This window comes from Pinus tabuliformis, chromosome 9 (genome assembly GCF_031772625.1).
Source record: "Pinus tabuliformis cultivar Carrire ecotype Pingquan chromosome 9, CPIR1, whole genome shotgun sequence".
NCBI lineage: Eukaryota > Viridiplantae > Streptophyta > Pinopsida > Pinales > Pinaceae > Pinus > Pinus tabuliformis.
This window is the reverse complement of record NC_142307.1, coordinates 40,323,449-40,347,014: the sequence shown is the minus strand read 5'-3', so window position 1 is coordinate 40,347,014 and position 23,566 is coordinate 40,323,449. Positions and strand designations below refer to the sequence as shown.

General features: G+C 38.8%; 1 protein-coding gene across 1 annotated transcript in view; it reads left to right on the top strand.

Annotated features, from left to right (window-relative positions):
• Positions 1-3,825: 3,825 nt before the first annotated feature.
• Positions 3,826-23,566, top strand: part of LOC149147047 (hexokinase-1 protein) — a 46,918-nt gene continuing 27,177 nt past the window's right edge. Inside the window, exon 1 of the mRNA XM_089439704.1 lies at positions 3,826-3,986. Coding sequence (XP_089295830.1) covers positions 3,876-3,986 — 111 coding nt within the window. The 5' untranslated portion in view covers positions 3,826-3,875. The remainder of the gene's footprint in view (positions 3,987-23,566) is intronic.

Here is a 23,566-nt window from a genome sequence, read left to right as displayed (position 1 = left end):
ACTCTTGCAACCTTCTTATTCAATAGCCTTTTGGGCTCCAATGCATTGAATTGATTAAGGTTTATTTGCTACAATCTGTGATTTGTATCCTTGACAATTGAGGGAGGTCTTTGTATTTGTTTGGCACTGGGATTTTGGTTTTATCATTCCTATTACAGGTAGAAAGGTCTTGGTCCTTTATGAGGCATTATCTTTGTTCATAAGTGGTTGATTATTGGTCTTATAAATAGAAAGGCTAAAAGGGTATTATGGTTGGCCCAAAAACTTATATTGTAACCAATTTAAACTTGCGATTTCCCTTGGATATAAATCACTGATCATAAGCAATCATTGCTGGATCTATTTTGAAACAACTACAATATTCAAGCAAGCTTATACTTCCCTGAAGACTGGTGTCATAATTCATCAAATTATAATTTGTTGCATGTCAAGTTTGGAGGATGTCTCGAAGCATTCAACCATTATTATGAAGTAAACGCTAAATATGTGCGCATATAGGAACTTGTGAAACTTCTGTACATTTGGATAAAGCGATTTGAAATAGAGAGCAGAGAAACCACTTCGATTGTGATAAACATTTTGCTACCTAAACAACAAAAATTATACCCAGTGCGTACATGTTGTCACAATTAAGAGCAATTGCCGGAAGCAAAACTTTGTGAGACTTGTGGGTAAGATTTAAGAATGAGTTGTTGATAAAGCAACCTTGATAAATTATGGTATGACATTTGTGTTCAAACATGTTTGAATAATGCTACATGACACGTTGAAGAATCGAGGTAGAAGCTACTTGGTGACATGATATAATCATATATCATTATTATTTAATGAACCTTGTGAAACTTTGATTTTCGTATAAATACCCTATCAATATATTGTAAAGCGATAATATTTGTATGACGATTTATGAGCCCATATTCAACTTGGTTGAGTGTATCTAGTTGTCGATGGTTTGTCAATGATATATGATAGTTCTATTTTGACAGAGATGCATATATGTTGAGACAAGGTTTTGGAAGAAATAATTATGTAGGGTTTGTAGAGAAGACGAAGGCATTAAGGTTGTCCAACTAGGGTTTGGTTCAACATCATTTTTGGTTGTACTAGAGTTTGATATTGTGCAACATGTAGAGTTTGATAGAGATGCTTAACAATAAGTTGGATCATTGATGCAAATAATAATGGATTCATTGTCGAAAACTAGGGTTTCATGTGCAGATTGGGTAGGGGCATATTCATGTGTGACAATTGATTAACAAAGAGTATATTATAGATTCTTGTATTGCAGTTTCCTTTACATTGATATTCAGAGCATAGGTGGATCTAGTCTAAAAATTGTGAAATGTGGTCCACTGACTGATCAGGGTGGTGCAAGGTAGGAGAGTGGAGTCTCCTTCAAGTTGGAGCCTGAGAACACTTCAAGGTGGCAGGGTGGTGCTAGGGTAGGTTGTAGCATACACAGGGCATTGGAGCACCCATCCAATTGTAGCTGGTAAATAAGACGTTGGAGCATCCATTAGGTTGCAGCCTGAGATCCAGGGTGTTGGAGCGTCCTCCTATGGTCCTCCTAGTTTTAGTTGGTAAATAGGGTGTTGGCGCATCCTACATGTTGGAGCCTATAAATCAGGGAGTTGGAGTTGAAAACTTGATGTAATTATTTTTGAAGAGAAATATTAAGAGCCATTCAATGGTTTTTGAATAAGAGGAGGTTTTCCACCTAAAAACCTCTGTGTCTATTGCTTTGGTTATTATGCATTGTTGAATGGTGTTGTTTATTGTTGATGAATGTTTATATTTATTTGATGCTAATGATAATTAATGCTTTGAAGATTAAGATTAACTAATTGGAAAGAAATATTGATTCACCCCCCTTAGTATTTCCAACAACAATTGGGCTTTTAAGTCCTTAAGAGAAAGACAAAAAAACCAATAGCTGATAAATTGAAAGGCTAAGAGGAGGGATCTGAGTCTGTTGTTGTGACTTGGATTGACTCCTTGTTGCTGTCCGAAAAGCAGTAAACAATAGGGGGATTTCAAGGTGCTTTTTGATGCACTTTAGTCAATGGTCCAAGTTCCTCATGTGTCGATGTAGGTGTTCCATGGAGAAGAGGAGGTCCTCCCTGTTTTCTTGCCTGTTGAGTAAGACTTTTCCCTGTAAATACTTCATGTACCAATACAAGTCCACCATGTACATGTATTGATTATATCATCCACATGTGTGATTTGCTTTAGGCAATTGATCAACCATATATGTCAGTACCTCTGTGTATGAGAGAAGATGTCGCCGGTTAGTTATTTCACGTTTGGCCTTTGAAATTTCTTCTTGAATAGAAAGTAGGGTGAGATCTCGAAAATGTGTTGTTGAGCCCATCTACTGCCTTAATTGCCACACTCTTGATAGTGCACTTCCCCCGGACAGACGTGAGCTCTTTGACGTTGCATGGTTGCTACATAAGGAGGAAGGCTAAGCTTAAGAGCAAGGAGAGTGGTGTTAGAGAAGAGACATGGATGGATGGGGGGTGAGGTGTTTATAGGAAAGCGCGACCAGAATAATGTCGAAGGTAGGGGTTGAAATCAAGAGAGGGCCATACAAGAAGTGCATTTTCCAAGAAAGGAGAGGGAGCCTGTGCCCCAAAGGTCAAAGTACTGAGAGAGAATGAGTTGTCGAGAAGGTTGCAAGGGAGCAAAAACTGACAAGAAATAAATAGAACCCATAACCTTAACAAAGGTGGAGTTCAAAACTGATCCACCTAAAGGCATAAGAGCAAGAAATAACCAGTGGCGAGGATGATCAATCTACAACAAGGTATGTCCAACCTGCTATTGAGATGACTTCCCACTAAACTGGAGCTCTTGAGCCATGTTTGAAATCCAAGATATGTCTCTATCTAAGAGTGAATTGTAGTGGTTGATACAAATTGCAGTTCATAGATGAGAAAGGAAAACACTAAAACCATGGAACAAAGCTCACTTACGAGCTATCATTCCTTTTCAAGAAACTCTTCAGGAAAGTCAAGAAAGTTTGAGATCTATATAACCAAAGGAGGAAGAGTCTGCTTTATGCATGAAATGTAGGACTGGGTAGGGTTGAGCTAGCAATCAAGGACCCAACTCCTTTGAGACAAATGGTTCTAAGTTTTAAGAGCCCCCGATTTAACCACTTGAAACACCCAACATTGCTAGAAAGCCTTTTGTCCGATTTTTCGGTCAGATGTGATATGGGGGGTAACCAAAACCTTGTTTTTAAACTCTATATTAATGGTTGTAACCTTTGACTTGTCACATGAAGCAAACACGTGAGGTGAGCAAGTGCGAAGATTATTTGCTAAATTGAATAGATTTGACGCAGGGTTGAAGCGCAAGAGTGGTGATCCATTTGATGGACACTAGACAACAAATTAAGATCGTCCCCCATGTTGTGACTGCACTTCATGTTTAAACAATTAAAAGAGCGTGTTGCTATGTCCCCTAGTCATGTGGCCTAATGAAACAACAACAATCCACCCCACCCTGGGAAGCCAATCACCCCATCCAAATTTTTTTTTTTTTTTTATTATTATTTTAATTTCATTTATTTTGAAATAAATAAAATACATTTTTCAAAATTTAATACACACTTAATCTTAAAAAATTCAAATAAAACTTTTTATTTTATTTTTTCAAAATATTAACATTATTTCCCTATTAAATTGATAAAAAACTAATTAATATTTTCCCCCATAATGTGGGCTTTATAATTTTTCCTCAAGTACTATCGTCTATATGTAAATAAAAAAATCTTTTCCAATAACCGCTATTATAAATAGATATATACGATCTGCAGCAGTATAGTATGAAGTGTTTGTCTTGCGAGTTGATTTGGATAGAGGGTGCAAATGGAGGACAGACCCGTGCCACGCAGAAATAGCCCCTGGGGAAATCCACAGGAAGAATACCGCCAACCTCGCGCTCACAGATGCAATGATCGGTTGGAGGACATCATCCAGGTATTTGTATTTGGATATTTGATATTTGATTTTATTTTGCGCCACCAATAGAATCCATCATTTCGCGAATAAAAGATCGCCATACCCATTTTAGAATTTGCCCTCATTTCCAGCCCTAAGTCCCATTCTGATCCATGATCGTCGACTTATACGACTTCTGGTAGAATGCTGTCGTCTATTATCTATTAAGACAATAAATAGATTACCTTTTTTGGCTTTGAAACTAGAGGCGTTACCCTTACGAAAAACAGAACCTCGTTCATAACCATCTTCATCAAAAACTCCCACAGTTTACTTCCATAAATTTTCCACTGGTAAATATCAACTAAAGACACCTAACTATGACACGCAAAATAAGGAGGCAGCTACAATGCCCTACTAATCTGTAAATTATGTAGCTAGAATGGAAATTTGCAACATAGCTTGATGGCTTCATATTGAAATAGATCCGAAATGTTTCAATGCCTCCAATTTCTTGGCATGGTCATTGGCTAAGTAGTGGTCCTCTAGCCATTATGTTAACGCAAAAGCAGCTTAAGATATTAAAGTGCTTTAAAATTGAAGTTGATAATGGTAGGACCTCCTTGTTTACTTGACAGTTCGTTGGGCATTGTCCTCGAAACATTACATGCACAGGGGAAATAATTACGTCTTCTAACGCTTATGCTCCGAATTCCACTTTTTGCCCGTATTTAAAACCACAGCTGAAGCATTGTTCAGGCCTATGTTACCCTCAAAAGTTCGCATGTATAGGATAAAGAATTTTGCCTCTGACGCTTATGTTCCCTATTTCACGCCTTCACCCGTGGCTGTGACTCGCTGAAGCATTGTTCAGGCCTATGTTACCAGAAGAAATTGCCCTCAAAACATTACACGCACAGGGCAAAGAATTCTGCCTTCTTATGCTTATGTTCCCGATTTCACAGCTTGCTGGTCCATATTGTCATAAACGAAAAATTCCAAACATAATGCAGATAGGTATGGTACAGAAAGTGGAAATTCACAGGTTTTACCCGACTGATGTTTTTGGGTTTTTTGGGATTCTTTTATTGTGTTAGAAAATAATTAAACTTAATTTTTTTTTGCAACTCATTCAATTTCTACAAGTAGATACAAGTTCCATTCACATTTATAATGAAAGTTTACATTGTGCAATGCAAATATAAAAATGCTGGATACCAAAAACGATAACTCAGGCCATAAATATACTATTAACTTTTTTATACTTGATGAGAATGGTGTAATCCTCACATTTGGTTATGGGCAACTCATATTGTTTCATTTATGCATTTGGTTAAACATTATTGTAATCATAATAATACTAGGTCATGGTGAAGGAATAGTCATCTTGATCATTCTTTAGCCCACATGCACAATTCTCTCTAATAAAGGGATTTTTACCTGAAGGTACTTACAACTTTGGCATTTTCTATTGTTCTTGGGTTAATCTCTCTTGTGCCTGGTAGCGTTCTGTCTAGTGCACATTTGATCAGCTCTAGCACTCCTTTTTCGGGTTATCTTGGCTGCTGTTGTAGATTTCTTTCTCTGTCACACTTGTGCCATGATTTGTTTTCTCTCTAAAGATTGCATTGCCCTGGTGATGTTATTTCTCCATTTATTGCAGGTTTTAGGGTTTGATCAGAGTTAATCTCTCCTGTGCCAGGTAGCTTTCTGTCTAGTGCACATTTGATCAGCTCTAGCACTCCTTTTTTGGGTTATCTTGGCTGCTGTTGCAGATTTCTCTCTCTGTCGCACTTGGGCCATGACTTGTTTTCTCTCTAAGGATTGCATTGCCCTGGTGTTGTTATTTCTCCATTTTTTACAGGTTTTAGGGTTTGATCACAATTTCATTGGATCCTTCTCTATCTTTAATGGATCTCTACATGGTGTTAGAGTTGGTGTGAACCCTTCCCTACTATTTTGTTGTTGGTCAGGGTTCCTTCTTGGCTGTTCATGCTAGTATGTTTTGTGATCAAATTTTGGCAAGTGGAAGAGTGCCTAACTTGAGGAGTTTTGGGGCTATTTTCATGTTGTGCTGTTGCTTGAGAAAGGCACCTTATCTAAGGCCAACGAAAATTTTAAGGATGGAAATTTTTCTTGAAGTTTAAAAACATTGGCGAATCTCACTAATCCCTAATATGCAAACTATAAAATGTTTATTCATATTGATATATTTGTAAAATTATTTAAATTTATAATGATTTTATATATAGTCTCTATATAATGTTGGCGATTTTGAAGGTAAAATAATTTTATATTCTAAAATTTGGGCGAATTGTCTTTTATAAAATTGGAAATTGGCAAATCTTTTTTTGTGGAAAAATCATGGAAAATTAGCCCACTGGGCGAACATTAGCCCCTAAAATTTTCCATGTCTAAGGCTATTTGGGCTCGTTTTATGTACTGGATTCATAGATCTTGTCCACATATTGGAGTGCACAACATTAGGGTTGACTTATTGATTTATTTCAGTTATCTTTTCTTGAGCAAATCTATGGCTATTAGATGGTGGACTGTGGTATCACTATTTTTTGTAACGGTGGAAGTAGGGTTTCAAACCATCTCTTTTATTTTTATTCCCAACAATGATTTGAAGATTTTTGTTTAGTGGCATTGCCCTAAGTGATTCGGGACTAGGGTTTCTAGATTTGATTTTTTAGTAGTTGATCTAGAGGTTTTTGGCTAATGGCATTGCCCTAAGGCCTATGAAACTAGGGTTTTTACATTTGATTTTTCTAGTAGTTGGTAATGAGGTTTTTGGCTAGTGGCATTGCTTTAAGGATTGTCGAACTAGGGTTTCCAATTTTGATTGTTTCAATAGCTGATATGGAGATTTTTTCATAAGTGGAATTGCCCTAAGGGTTGTGGAACCAAGGTTTCCATATTTGATCTTTCAATAGCTAATCCAAAGTTTTTTGGTTAGAATAAATTTTCCCCAAGAGTTGTGTAGCTAGGCTTCCAAATCATCTTTCCTTTTGGGTTTCAAAAACTCTCTTTCAAAGGAAACATTATCAAGCATGTTAAAATGCTAAGAGTCAAAAGAAATTTGTTTTGAATCAAAAGAAAAATTATTTGAGTCATGTCCCATTTGGACATTTACAAGAAAGAAGAAAAAATATTTTTATTTTGAGTCATAAGTCCACAAGATGACCAAGTCGGCCCTCCTTGGAAAAGTCGGTCTGGCCATCTAGAGTGACACCTATTCAACCCTCCTGGACAGCTATATATAAGAGACAAGTTCGACCCCTTTGGAGTACATTCACACATCATCACAAAAAGTATCTTTTGCATCTAACAAAGGAGAAGAAGACCGAGTTAAAGGAGAGAGAAGAGGTAAGTCAATACAAGGAAAATCTAGCATCATTGAACGAATTTTGACTTCTACCAGCTTGCACATGTGGAGGACAAATTTTTGTAAAAGAGGCCAAGATTTATGAGGTAGTTACATACCAATTTTCGGCCCCTCCTGTTGTCCAAATTTCAGAAGTTTGTCTAGATTTGGAGTAGTTTGACCAATGTTGACTTTGACTTTTGGAGGTGACTTGGTATCGTGGTGACAGTTTGGTCTTGGTCTTGGCTTGTATAACTCTCATTTTGATCTCATTCTATAAGGAAAGGATTGTTGGGTTTTGTGGGTTTTGCTCTGGTTACTAGCCTAATTTCTGGTGTCTCTTGTCTCATTGTGATCCCTATATTATCTTGAAAGATAGAACAATTGTATAATTGCTTGATGAAGAAGAGTCAAGACATAAGAAATAATAAGAAAACATCTATAATTCACTAGTAATTATCAAGAAATTAAGTGTCTAGACTACATTGCACTCGGTTTCTCAACACTATACTCTTCAGTAAAGGCTTGTGGCATCCTAGTGTAGATTTTGCACACTGCAAATCTAATGGAAGAAGTTGGTACCATTTTCCTTTTTTTTTCGGTGGAAAAATCATAATTTTTCATTAACTTTTGAAAATTTACATTTTGCTGCTGCATTAGGATGCATTTAGAACATCTGTCTAGAAATCTATAAGAACTAGAAGCAAAAAAAAGCATTGGAAAGCCCTTAAGTTACAATGGAGGTTCATGGCTTGCAACCCTATGTCATCAAAATCAAATATAGACTTATAGAGTACTATCAAGCAAAATTCATCAAAAATAGAAACATCTAACAACATTTGTCATGAAAAGATATATCAATGGGGTTCTATTTGTTAGTTTGAAGCATTATAGATTGTTGAATTTGTAACTATGGTCGGTCTTCATAATGTACATTTGGTCACTTGATGTAATTGTATTTATCATTGTAAAACATATTTATAAATGCTTGAGTCAAAAGAAAATTTATTTTGAGTCAAAGTCCCATTGTGACTTTTTAAAGATGAAAATTTGAATTTTTGAAATGTAAATTTTGGCTCCAAAAGTGACAAGTTGGCTTCCCTCCAAGTCAAGTCGGCCCTGGCCAAGAGACATGTCCATTCACCCAAGACAAACTACTATATAAAGGCAACTCAACCTCCATTTGGGCATTCACATTCTCTCACACAAAACAGTTTCTGGTCAATCAAGCGAAGGACAAGAAGGATGAAAGAGGCCAAAATATCTCTTCTCTCTCACTCTTGCAACTTGCACGTGTGGATTAGTCTCTCTTTCTCAGTGGTTCACATTTTTTTGGGGTAATTGTTACAGGGGGCCAAAATTTTTGGGTTACTGGGGCAACTGTTGTAGGGCAGAGTGAAGTGCAGGATCATATTGGGTGACTTGACTTGGAGGAGAAGACTAGGTTTGACCATAGGTCTAGGTGTGTCTCTTATTGAACAAGAATAATTTCTCTATTGAAAAATTTTGTTGGGTTTTACCCCTTTATGGGTTTTCCTAGGGTAAATCTTGTCTTCTTTTGTGTGTTGTGATATCTACTATTCCACTATTCGATATGGTTGCATTTCTGAAGTATAATCGCTGAATGATATATTGGAATAACTTAAAAGAAGATCTACATCAAAAGTAATTATCAAAATTTCAGAAATATTGTGCTAACCCTAATTGCACTAAGAAAATCAACATGGAATCAAAGCTTTGGTGAAGGAAGAAGGGAACATTGAGATCACCTTGACAAAACCCTAGAGAACATTTTATTCAAGTCCTTTTAGATTGGTTTCTATGACTTCCTCTATGAAATCTGAAAACAAGCTAGAAGAAGCATCAAAGTTCAGAGCTTGGAAAGTTAGAATAGATATTCTTCTTGCCAAGAACAAAGTTTTGGATATCATTACAGGAAAGGTTACTGAACCAGAACATGATGCAGGAAAAGCAATGTTCAAGGGTGATGACATCAATGCTACGAGCATTATAGTGGACTTCATTTGGTTCCCTACTCTGCAAAATTTGATATTTCAAAGAAGATGTATGACGCCCTAATGAATCTCTACACTATCAAGAACGTTGGTCAATCAATGAGCTTGAAGAATGAACTTCAAAATACAAGGATGACTAATGGCGACACTGTGGCTTCTTACTTCATAAGGATTTCTTGATCATATCCAAGCAATTGGAGAATCCATTCTTAGTCAAGTACTAGTGATTACAACACTCAATGGTCTTCCTAGATCATGGGATGCTTTTGCAATAGGTATAAGCAGTTGGAAGGAATCTCCTACATTGAACTATGGACATCATGTACTCAAGAAGAAGAAAGATTGATGACTAGAGATCGTTAAGATGAGGAAGTTCAAGCCCTTGCAGCTTATTTCAAGAACAAGGGAAAGAAGAAGTTTGGACATCAACACAAGAAGTCAGGAAAGGGATATTCTTTCTCTAAAAAGAAGAAAGACCTGTCAAAGATCCAATGTTATCGCTGTCAAGAATATGGACATTCCAACAGAGATTGTCCTAACATGGTTAATAACAAGAAGAGAAAAGGGAAGCAACATGCTTTTGCAACAGATGTTGAACATGAAAAACCATAGAAGGCCAAAGTTGAGAAGGATTTGTTTTATTATTATGCTTTGATAGGTTCCCTTGTAGATGATGATAACATGTGGTTGGTAGATAGTGGAGCATCAAGCACATGAACGGAGAGCGTGGGAATCATTCAAGCAATGGCAAAAAAGAAGTTATCTCAAAGGGTTGAACTGCGGAGACAATAACAAGTATGTCGTCAAAAGAATATGAAAGGTATCCATAGAGCTAGAATCTGGTAATAATGTACATCTCAACAACGTTCTTGAACCTTTAAATACCAGGTTGGAAAAAGAATCTTGTCTTTGTTTCTTATCTAGAAGTTAAAGGAGATAGAGTTGCTTTTGTGGATGGAAAAGCACTCGTTTGGTCCAAGGGATCTAGTATAAATGATGCCAGGGTTATTGGGATTCGTGATGGAAGACTGTATAGACTTGTGATTCATCCAGATCAAACACTAATACATGATGAGATAAATCTAGGTGAGCTATGGCACAAAAGGTATGAACATCTTCATTTTAGAGCATTGCCTGAGTTGAGTCAAATAGTGTCAGGGGTTCCTGAATTGCAGATAAAGAATGATGGTGTATGAAAAGGCTGTGCTCTTGGGAAGAACATCAAGAAACCATTTCCAAATAGTGACAATAGATCTAAGGAAGCTTTGGACTTGATTCATTCTGATGTATGTGGTCTAATGCTCATGAAATCACTTGGTGGTTTGTTGTACTATGTGACATTTATTGATGACTTCTCCCATAAGACATGGATATATCTCTTGAAGACTAAGGATGAGGTATTTGACAAGTTCCAGGAATTCAAAGTTGAAGTGGAAAACTTGATAGGTAGAAAGATCAAGATACTAAGATTTGACAATGGAGGAGAATACACCTCGAAGGAGCTTGTTGTTTTCTGCAAGTAGGCTGGGATTAAGAGGGAGCTAATTGTCCCCTATAATCCACAACAAAATGGTGTAGTAGAATGAAAGAACAAGTCCATTGAAGAATTTGTCAAGGCCATGATGCATGATTTAGACTTGCCATTGTTCTTATGGGGAGAAGTGTCATAGACACTGTGTGCATTCAAAATAGAAGTCCTCATAAAGTTCTGGAAGGTATGACTCCTGAAGAAGCTTTCTCTAAAAGGAAGCCAGAGGTTGGTCACATGAGGATCTTTGGTTGTCTTGTATATATTCATGTTCCTAAGGATAAGAGGAACAAGCTTGAGCCTTTAGGAAAGAAAGGCATATTTGTTGGATACAATGAATCATCGAAGGCTTACAGAGTATACATTCTAGAGCAACGACTTGAGTCAGTGAGATGTCACCTTCGATGAGAAAGTGGCATATTGGAAGTCTAAGGAAGTTTCTGTAGATTCCTTGGATGAAGTAAAGCAGGAGGCCTCAAGGGAGGAGCATTTGAGTTCTACAGAATGTACTAGAAGGCTAGAAGGGCCTCAAGATCTAGCAAAACCAATCATAGTTCTAGAGATCAAGAAGAGACCAACATGGCTTAAATCCACATTAGAAGAGGCAGAAGGACATGCAACTCCTGATGGCACATCTAGAGAGGTGAAGAAACCTAAGAGGTTCTCAAGCTATGCATCTCTCATGACAACTCTCATTGATGAAAAGCCTTCCACATATAAAGAAGTAGTTAGCCAACATGTATGGAAGGATGCAATGAATGAAGAGTATCGATCTATCATGAAGAATGATGTCTGGGAGATTGTGCCAAGGCCTGAAGGGAAGTCAGTGGTGACTTCCAAGTGGATATACAAGATTAAGCATGTTGCAAATGGTAGTATTGACAAATACAAGGCGTGGTTCGTGGCTAGAGGGTTCTCCCAGAAAGAGGGAGAAGACTATGATGAGACCTTTGCTCTAGTTGTCAAGTACACCTCTATTAGATCCATCATTTCTCTTGCTGCTTCGTTGGGATGGAAATTGCACCAAATGGATGTGAAGACTGCTTTCCTCAATGGTGTGATTGAGGAAGAGGTGTACATAGAGCAACCTCAAGGCTTTGAGGTATATGGAAAGGAATCTCATGTTTGTAGATTGAAGAAGGCCTTGTATGGACTCAAGCAAGCTCTAAGAGCTTGGTATGCTCGTATTGACAGCTATCTGACGAGACTGGGATTTACTAAGAGTAAAGCTGATCCAAACCTTTACTTTAAGGTTGTGAAAAATGCACTTGTGATCTTACTATTATATGTCGATGACTTGTTTGTGATAGGTATCGAGCCTCTTATCATTTAGTGCAAGAAGCAGTTGGATTTTGAGTTTGATATGAAGGATCTTGGGTTGATGCACTATTAGTTGGGATTAGAAGTATGGCAAAAACTTGTGAAGTCTTCCTTGGTCAATGAAAGTATGTGTTAGAGATCCTTCAAAGATTTGGTATGATGGATTGCAAATACATTGCAACTCCCATGGTGAATAATTTGAAGAAGTTAAGAGGCTCTGAGTCCAAATTGGTAGATCCATCCATGTATCGACGGTTGATTGCTTTGTTGATGTATTTGGTTAACACCAAGCCTGGGCAAATGCTTTGCTGTGAACACATTGAGCAAATTTTGGGTAGAATCGAGACATGAGCATTAGATTGCAACAAAGCACATTTTGAGATATTTGCGTGGTATAGTGAATTATGGCTTGAGATTTGTTGCAAACAAGGATGTACATCTTCAGGGATATACAGATGCTGATTGGGCAAGAAGTGTTGAAGATAGGAAGAATACCTCGGGAGTATGCTTCAGTTTGTGATTCGCTATGATATCGTGGATGAGCAGGAAGCAGAGGTTGATTACACTCGACATTGCTAAAGTAGAGTACATCGCAGCCAATGAGGCTTGTATCAAAGCTGTATGGCTTCGGAAGTTGTTTGCAGGATTGTTCGGCCAGGAGTTGGAACTAACAATGTTACAATGCGATAATCAAAGCTGTGTGAAGCTTTTAGAGAATCTCATGTTCCATGATAGGTTGAAGCATATTGAGATCAAGTACCACTACATCCGTGACATGGTGCAGAGGAGAGCAATAAGGCTTGAGTACATCTCCACCGATGAGCAATCAACTGAGGTTTTGATGAAGCTGTTGTCGAGAGACAAGTTCGTGTACATCAGAGACAAGTTGGGGGTCGTGGAGATTACCCCTCTCGTTGAGAGGGAGTGCTAATATGTCTGCAGCACTGAATGACGTTCTCCCGAAAGGGAGAATGGGTCCAAGAGACCCAGAGGGCTCAACAGGTAGTGTTGAGTGAGTGTCTCTTCTAGGAGGACCCTGATCACATACTAGGAATCGTGGAGTGAGGTCCTGGACCTTGATCACACATCAGGCATGGTGGAGTAAAGTATTTCAGCATTTGGAACCTGATCAGACACCGGGAAGGATGGAGGGAGGTCTTGGACCCTGATCACACTAGGTACGGTGGAGTGAGGTCCTTTCAGCATCTAGATTTGATCACCAACCAGGAAGGGGTTGAGTGAAGTCTTGGCCCAGAGTGCTCACCCGGAAGGGAGAGTGAGTGCTTGCTAGTTGAGGGTCTCAATGTTTTGGCCTAGGTAGAGGACACGAGATTCGAGGACCGATCACTTTAGAGGATTGAGTCCTGATATGCTGATGACATTGCCATGGGATTCAAGGACCGATCACTCTGGAGGATTGAGTCCTAATATGCTGATGACATTGCCATGGGATTCGAAGACTGATCACTTTGGAGGATTGTGTCCTGATATGCTGATGACATTGCCATGGGTTTGGTACGACCTCGGATATGGCCACTAGTGGATGTCGATGATAGATGATGATGCTGGTAATGATGGATAACCTTTTCTTTAGGAAAATTTGTTCAATTTGAGAACACCTATGACAATGATTATGAATACCTCCCTAGTTAAGAGAAAGTTTTGATTTTGTAACTATGGGCAGTCTTCATAATGTACATTTAATCACTTGATGTAATTGTATTTATCATTGTAAAGCATATTTATAAATGCTTGAGGCAAAAGAAAATTTATTTTGATTCAGAGTCCCATTGCGACTTTTTAAAGATGAAAATTTGAATTTTTGAAATGTAGATTTTGGCTCCAAAAGTGACAAGTTGGCTTCCCTCCAAGTCAAGTCGGCCCTGGTCAGGAGACAAGTCCATTCACCTAAGACAAGCTACTATATAAAGGCAACTTGACCTCCTTTGTTTGGGCATTCACCTTCTCTCACACAAGATAGTTTCTGGGTAAGCAAGCGAAGGACAAATTAGGAGGAAGAAGGAGGCCGAATTCCGAAATATCTCTTCTCTCTCTTTCTTGCAACTTGCACATGTGGATTAGTCTCTCTCTATGTGGTTCACATTTTTTAGGGCAACTATTGCATGGGCAAAAATTTCTGGGGCAACCGACTATTGCAAGAGGGCCGAAATTTTGGGTCATACAGGCAGAACGAAGTGCAGGATTAGATTGGGTGACTTGACTTGGAGGAGAAGGCCATGTTTGAGCATAGGGCTAGGTGTGTCTCTCATTGAACAAGAAGAATTGCTCTATTGAAAAAGGTTGCTTGGTTTTTCCCTTTCGTGGGTTTTCCCAAGGTAAATCTCGTCTTCTTTTGTGTGTTGTGATCTCTATTGTTCCGTTGTTCTTTATGGTTGAATTTCTGAAGTATAATTGCTAAATGCTGTATTGGAATAAGTTAGATGAAGATCTAGATCAAAAGTAATTATTAAAATTTCAAAAATATTGTGCTAACCCTAATTGCACTAAGAAAATGAACACAAATGCCATCTATAAATGGCCTATGATAGAATTCCTATATTTTATCTCCATTCTGTTTGATGATTTTCCAAGTGCAATAGTCTTGTTGAGTGCTAGGGTTAGTCCCACTCCCTATGAATATGGCAACAAGATATCTGATTAAAAGATTGTTTTAGTAGGAGAATTTTCTCAAGAATAGGTTGTAAGGCATAACTGTGACATATCTGAGCTTGTTTAACCAATTGATGACATTCATAAAATCACCAAAAATCTGAAGAGAGCGAACTTCTTTCTCATTAGCGAAACATAGTAGGAGTTTTAAAGATAATAGTTTAGCATAATTATTGGATCCCATGTCGAAACCCATTTGTGTTAATTTTTAGGGCTAGATTGTTCTTTGTTGAAGATTATTGCATTTTTTAAAACTTTTTCAACATTTTCATATTACATTCACTCCATAACATCATATCATCATTAGTGATTATGTAGAGAGAACAGTAACATCAACAATGCAGCAGAATAGTAAGGAACAACAAAAGTAAAACATACACAATAGAGAAACCGGGATTTTGGTTGGAGACCACGGTAAAACCCCACAAGGGGGAAAACCCATAAATTAATTCTCCTATTAGATATTCATCAATGTTCAACAGAGATATGTTGACACCTAATCTTTGGGATTAGGTAACTCCATGTAAATATTGTAAATATAAAATAAGGAGAATTAAAAGATGAAGAGACATTGGGAGATGAAACCCAAGAGTCTCTCCCTTCATGTATATATCTATGATCAATCTTAATGCAAGGACATAATTCGATTTGAGGAGTTACCTCCTGGCCTGACATGGTATCAGGGCCAACCCCTTTTTTGGCTTCCTTTCTGCCCTTGTAACTCCCTCCTGCCTTTGTTTTGTAGAATTGACACCTCTGGACTGTAATTCAAAGTCTCTCTAGTTTTTTGAATCACCATATCTCCTCAGTCTATTCTTTGGTAGACGATTCACCTTCTTCGTCTTCGCTTGACGACACGCTCTCCCACGACTTTGCTTCATCCTCTACCTTCCAATTGACCATACCTCTAGCCTTGAGCCAGCGGTCCATAGTTGACCCCTCGCGCAAAGATCTCTTGAGAGCAAAGCCAGCTCCATAGCTTGCCTTCCAAAGCCGGTTTGGATTCTTCGGTATTAATTCTGGTTTGTGGTATGGCGGTGTAATTGATATTAGATTCGGCCATTGCTGGGCGATCTCGTAAGAAAATCACATGCAGTAAGGATGACAAGTAATACACCGACCTAGCGCATGGGTATGCCCAAATTTCTGGCTCCTTTCGGGCCCCCTCACGCAGAGATCTCTTGAGAGAAAAAGAAGCAGTTGATTGGTATTTGCCTCAGTGTTTTAAAAATCGGCCGGTCTGAACCGGTAACCGGTCAAACTGGCAAAAAAACCCGGTTTGACCCTCCATTTCACCAAAAAAGTGACCAAACCGGTCCTAACCAACGGTTGTGGTCAAACGGCTGGTTCCGTCCTAAACAGGCCGGTTAGTTGCCACGGTTGCAGAGGACCCACACAAGACTGTTTTCTAAGTGTTTAGGGTGTTTTGGAGGGATAGTAAGGGTTCTTTCCCTCCAAAAACACCCTCTCCAAGCCTTTAAAAGGCCCTTCTCCCTCTCATTTGTCTCACGCATCTCATTGAGTATTTGTGAGTTTGATTGGGAGCTTGGGGAGTGTTGAGTTTTTGCTGGAGTAGTGGAACAACAGAGAGTTTAAACTAAGTAGTAGTCATCATGCATCTAAAAGCCAAGGATACTGCATGGGCTCATTGTGATATGATTGATGGCAAAATGATCTGCAAATATTGTGAAAAATCTATTGGAGGGGGTATTAACAGGTTCAAGCAAGACTTGGCTGGGATAGGAGGCTATGTAAAGCCACGTGAAGCACCAAATGACTCAATAGGGCATATTAGTGCAGAATATCTTTAGAAGTTTGAGACTCAAGTCGCTGAACCAATAGAGAAGTTTGTGACTCAAGCAGTTGCAAAGTTTGGGAGTCAAGACTCAACCAATTGTGTTTGATCATGATGACTCATGAGAAGTTTCAACTTTCAAGTGATAATGTTGATCACTATTATCATATATGTTATTATGTAGACTTGTAGTAGGCCACTGGCCATAGTTTGTAGGCTTTGTTTTTGCACTCTAGAGGCCATTTAGAGCCTCATTGCTTATGTATTTTGTCGATGATATGTATTGCACTCGGTGCCATTTTTATATATTCACCTTTACATGGTATATAAATGAGCAATCTTTGCATATTTTGTCTCTATTGGCTTGGAATCATGGTTTTAAATCTAAAAAATAATTTTTTTTTCATTAAAAATTAACTATTTAATGTATTTTTTAAAACCAGTTCGTTTAGACCTGACCAGTTCCGGTTCGAAACCCAGTTCATTAGGTGGACCGGTTCGTCACCAGTTCTAGTTTTTAAAACATTGATGTGCTTGCATTCAGTCTAACGGGAAGTCGGCTCACTGTACTAACTCTGCATGTAAGATTTGCAATCTGTGTAGATCAAACCGTATGGGGTTTTTGTAAAGGGCTGGTTAAATCACTAGGTGTTCTTTATTGCGTTGGGAAAGATGGTATCTTTGCGTTGAATGGTGAGGTAACAGTTCGTTGAGTTTATTATATGTGGAATACACAAAACTCCTTTTTTTTGAAGGTCGTATGGTTCATAAGTGAACATTCATATATGCCTTGTGTCCCTTTTATTAAAGAAATTATAAAGTGAATGGTGTATTATTTTTAGAGGTGTGAGTGGTATGGTGCTATATGATATACGTTGGAGCAGTGTTACTTGGGTGCGGGAGTGACATTTTCAAAAGCTCCTGGTTTGGGAACGAACCCGGAGCGTTTTTTATATAATATATATATATATATATATTTTATATTTTGATACATATATGTCAATAAAAACATTTAGAATGATGAATTAGATATAAAAAACATAAAAAAACATAGATTAATCATTGAACCATATAACAACAATCATCTAGAAGTTATGATCTTCATCAACCACGTCCACAAGTTAGTAACATACAACATATTGAGTCTCATGAATCATGATTCATCAATCTTAAAGTTTCAACTTCAAGCTTTCAAAATTGGAAATTCAAAATTTCAATATATAACATTTATCATCATTGATCACCAAAGTTGTACTTGTAAGCTAAGTTTAACCATTACAACAAATAATATCTAACATGAAATGAAATGTTATAAAATGAAATGAAATGAAACAACTTTCATGAAGCATCATATTCATAATTCATTACCAATGAGTTATAATTGCCAAATTCAAACTTCAAGCTTAAATTGTCATATATTGTTTACAAAAAATATCATAATAAATATGAAAGAGTCAACTATCAACAGCTATGAAAACTACTAGAAACTAGAAAAGACAAGTAAATCTATTATCTACTACTTCATGTGGCCCTTGCCACGAGAAATGTTTATGTATGAGCAGGTCGTCGTGGTCTTCTAGGAGTCTCCTCCCGCACATACCGATGACCAGAACTAGAAGGCACATGCCCTCCACGTGAGGGTGTAGATGGAGGCGGCGACAGCAAAGGAACAAGACTTGGAACTCGAGCACTGCTACTGGATGGTGGAGGTGGCATGGTTGTTGCTTCATCTTCCTCTCTCATAAGTTCCGCTTCCAGTTCTTCAAGATGTATAGTGCCATCCTCCAAATTATCATCCTTTGGGTGGTTGTCCCAAATTTTATATGTTGGATCCTCATAAGCGTGATCACAGTAATGACTCAACAACTCCAAATTGTAGTGCACATAAACCAAGCTTTCTGCCCGGTTTTCATCGAGTCTGTTTCTTTTCACATTATGTATGAAGCTGTAGGTGCTCCAACACCTCTCTGCAGAAGAAGTGTTTTACAACCTGTGAGAGATTTTTTTTGCCAATTTTGGCAAAAGTCCCTGGCCGCCATATGCTTCCCACCATGTGAGAGCATCAAATCTGTCTCTATCTTCCATTGCGTGGAAGGTACCAAACAAACCAATGCAATTGAACTATCTGCCTACTTCAAGGCGCAGACTGGTACATTCCTCCCTGTCAGGTATCAACTTGTCTAATGCTTGCAAATATCCTGTAGATACCTCTTCATTTATATGGGGTTTGACCCTAACCCCACCCCCTGGTGCAGGTTGGCCCAACCAAGATGCAGAGTAGTATTTTGGCGTAAGGATATACGCCAAGGCATGTAGTGGAACATTAAGTTTATCCCACCGTATACACACACAATTGTGAATCCGTGTATACAACTTGGGATCATTTTTATGAACAATATCTTTTATTTGCCCCAACATGGTATACACCTCCCCAATCACTGGTTTATCTGTATCTGAAAATCGAATCATGTGATAAACGGGCTTGGTGAAATCCAATACTTGCCTCACATGTGCCCAAAACATACCATCAAGAGTGGTCTCCTCCACCTGTTCAAAACCTTGCCTATCAACTGCATTTGTAGCCCTTTCCTTTAATACCTGCCAGTGTGTACTTGATAACATGCTAGCCAATGAATCTCTTACCTTCAAAAGGCGCCTGAAGGTGAGGTAATAGCTACCAAATCTAGTCTTCGCAATCTTCAACAACTCCAATCTTGAGTGATTGTGGAAAACGCCATGGGTATTGCTATGATTTGTAATAAATTTTATCATTTCTTTGCCTCTCTTGTACAAATCACCAATCCATTTGTATTGTTGGTTTTTGTTCTTAACAATATCATGCATCAAAAGGTTCATTGTGTGAACCAAACACCCAAACCAAAATATGTTGGGGTATTTATCCTCAATAATTGCTCCCACTGCCTTACAATTAGGAGCATTATCAGTGATGACTTGGATGACATTGTATGGCCTAATATGGTCAATTGTTTCAAGTAATGGTTCTACAATGTTGATGCTGGTCTTGAACTTGTCTGAGTAATCATATGCTGAAAGAAAGATGGCACCACTAACAGACACAACAAGAACACTTATCAATGGCTTGCCTTTTACATTTGTCCATCCATCAGATACAATGGACACCCCATGGTCAGTCCAAGAACTTGTCATTCTACTCAAAGAATGTGATATTTTTGCTTTTTCATGATCAAGTCCAACGGTTCTAGCCTTGTCATACCCAGGGCTCTTGTATCCTTTAGGGGCATAATTTATGGCAGAAACCATTTCGTGCCAATAAGGTGAGCGAAGAACATTGAATGGTATCCCACATGCATAGAGAAACCTGTAAACTTTTGAATCCACATCATTCCTACACCCTTCATCAAGGAAATCTGATATGCTTCTACGCCTTAAACTTGGTGACCCTGTGCCTCCATATCCACTGCCATGGGGGGATGCTGAAGGAGTTCTTTGTGCATGTGATTGTGAGCTTGGTTCAAAGAAACCCTTTGATTTTTTAGATTCGTATTAGGTTTCTTCCTCTTCCCTTATGTATTTGGCTTTATCTATTGCTGACACACCTGTACAAGTTTTGATTCCTATTTGTTTATCTCCATCCCATGGCCTTTTCCCGCAGAGGTGCTTTCTGGCGCGGGTGTATGAACTTGTGCAATTATTGTTGCAATGGGGGCAATGAAATTTAGTGGTTCCACCCCTTTCCCTACTTCAGGCCTATTAACATATTTCCACAATGGGGTTTGGTCTTGTTTAGTTTTTTGAGCTGACTCATTTTCACTCTCCTCAAGCTCCTCCTCACCAAGGTACTTGTTAAAATTGGCAACTAGGGCCAAACTCCATGTGGGTCACCTTATTTATGGCTGCTGATATTTTTCCTAGATTCCTCTCATCGAGAGGTGTAGGATTGATCTAAAGATCATCCGATTTCGACAAGTATTTATGGAGATATGAATTTATTTCTAATTACTTGACAAATTGTCAAGGTCGACCAGCAGCTAAGTGTGTGGCACACATGCCTAGCGTTTCATATAAATAGAAGAGAGGTTGAGTCATTTGGAACTCATCCAATCACTCATCTTCTCTCTCCCCTACGCATCAAAGGAGCCTCTCTCTCTCACATGTGTGGATGGAAAAGAAGACGCAGTAGGGCAAGGCAGACGCAAGAAGGACACAAAGGCTGCAAGTCATCTCTTTGACTAGCATTGACCAAGCGTTGACCATCTAGGAATGCGGATTTGGTGTGGCTACCTCTCCTAAGCAGGCCGCGGATTTTGGCACGAAAATTGAGGTGATCTGACCTTTGGTTTGACTGCCATTGACTGCCTTAGTTTGGGGCAGCAAGTTGACTTTAGTCAACTGTAGTTTGACTGCGTTTTCAGGGTTGTTCAAGGGCCGTTTCTTCTGGTTATTCGAGGGCTAGTTGACCAGAAATTGACCAAACATATTGGAGGTCAATTTCAATTCGTTTGACCAAGTTTGACTTCGCTGATCTAGGGTTTGCTGCTACTGATATAAAATTACAGAATTCTGATTTTGTACTATTTCCCTTTGCTGAACTATTGAAGATAAAAGAAGATTTGATCAAAGGGTTTCCCCCAATTGGGGTTTGTCCTTGGCTAGCCACCACATCTTGTGTCTCTTGTCTTGGCTTGTTTTCTGTTGATTGTTTAATGTTCTATCTGCACTTTACTTAATGTATATGTGATTGCTAATCTGTGGCTAATAAGAAGAAAAATAAGTAAACTGCTCTAAGCATAGAACATACCATAATTTAACATGGTATCGGAGCTGAGGTGAAGACAAAGCCCGAGCAAGAGCAAGGGCAATCACCGAACGCTGTTAAAGCTATCACTGAGATCAAGAACGATCTCCTATCTATTGGGGAGGTAATTCCTGACAGGGAAATGACACTCACAACTCTTGGAGGACTGCCACTTGAATTGTATATATTTAGGACTACTCTTCTCAACAATAATGTAATTACTGGATGTGAGGAATTGATGGCTAGATGCATTCAAGAAGAAACAAGGATGGAAGAGCAAGAAATGCCCGTACTTAAAGGTCATCCCTCTGCCTTTTCTTCTCATGCTAAAAGAAGAAACAATTCCGGGGCTAAATTCAAAGGAAAGGCTGGACCGAAGGGTGGAAGAAAAGGACGATGTTACAATTCTAATAAAATGGGCCACTATGCAAGGGAGTACCCTGATAAAAGGGACTCACATCGGGACGATGATCAAAATCACTCTCAAGGCAATCAAAGGAATGGCAGGTCAAATGGCAGAGGTAAAAGAAATGCCGGAAATCAAGGAAGAGGACAACCCTTCAAGAAGGCAAGAAACTCCAGGTATGAATCTAACGCTGTTAACAATAAGCAAGATGAATATTATCTACCAACGGCTCTCTCTACTACTGCTCCCTTGGACTCGCTGGGAAATTGGCTTATTGATAGTGGTGCCTCAAGGCACTTCATTGGTTACAAAGAAGCTCTCTCTAATCTGGTAGAGAAGGAGACCAACCTGGAAATTGTTATTGGGGACAAATCAAAATATCCCGTGAAAGGCGTAGGGAATGTCACTCTTCAATTGAATCAGGGAAATACAATCCATTTACAAGATGTATTATATGTACCTGATCTCAAAAAGAACCTGGTGTCCATTTCGGCAATGGAAGACAAAGGCTACAAGGTGGCCTTCAGCGATGGCAAGGTACGTGTATGGAAAAAGAACTTTAAAGATGCTTTCACTTTTGGGTTTCGAGTTGATTCTTTATATCAGGTCGGTGGAAGTCCGCTGGGTGTCATGTCTTGTGACACATCTCTTCAGTCTGAACTATGGCATCAGAGGTTAGCTCACCTTCATTATAAAGCTCTACTCGATGTGAGAAAAATGGTAACCAGGATGCCTGAGTTCAGATTAGAGCAAGAAGGTGTATGTCCAGGATGTGCCGAAGGAAAGCTCAAAAGGGAACCATTCCCCTCAAGCTAAAGCAAGACCTTCGATATATTGTAGTTGGTTCACTTAGACATATCCGGAATGATGCTTGTGAACTCCTTGGGAGGATATTTATATTACCTCACTTTTACAGATGATTATTCTCGCAAGACTTGGATATACTTCTTTAAAAGAAGGATGAAGTATTCTCTTGGTTTCGACACTTCAAAGCCTTGATCGAGAATCAAATCGAAAAGAAGATCAAAATCTTAAGGACTGATAATGGGACTGAATATGAATCCAATGAGTTTCATGACTTTTGCAAAGAGGCTGGCATTAAGAGGGAGACTACTACACCATATACTCCTGAGCAGAATGGTGTGGCGGAAAGGAAGAACCGTACGATTGTGGAAGCTGTCCGTGCTATGCTCCATGATCAAAGACTTCCGAAGTTTCTATGGGCCGAAGCTGCAAATACCACCGTATATGTACAAAACCGATGCCCTCATCAAGCATTGGGTTCCAAGACTCCCGAAGAAATGTTCATTGGTAAGAAAATTGACGTATCTCATTTTAGAATTTTTGGAAATCTTGTATATTTTCATGTGCCGAAGGAGAAAAGGAATAAATTGGGTGCATCTGGAAAGAAAGGAATCTTCGTAGGCTATAGCGAAAATACTAAGGGCTATAAAATCTATGTGGCTGGTCAAAGGGAAGTCAAAATTAGCCATGACGTCACCTTTGATGAAGATATGGCTCTTAGCAAAGTAGACAATCTTCCTACTCTAAGAGGATCTAAAGAAGCTGACACCAGGGAACCGAAGGAAAAGGAAGATGAGACGATGCCCGATGTGGAAGAACCTATGGATCCTATTGATCCTCCTCCGCAAGAGCCTTCCTCTTCTAGGAAAAGGCCTTCATGGCTTAGGGGGACACTTGATGATGCTGAAGAACACATTGCACCCAGAGGAACATT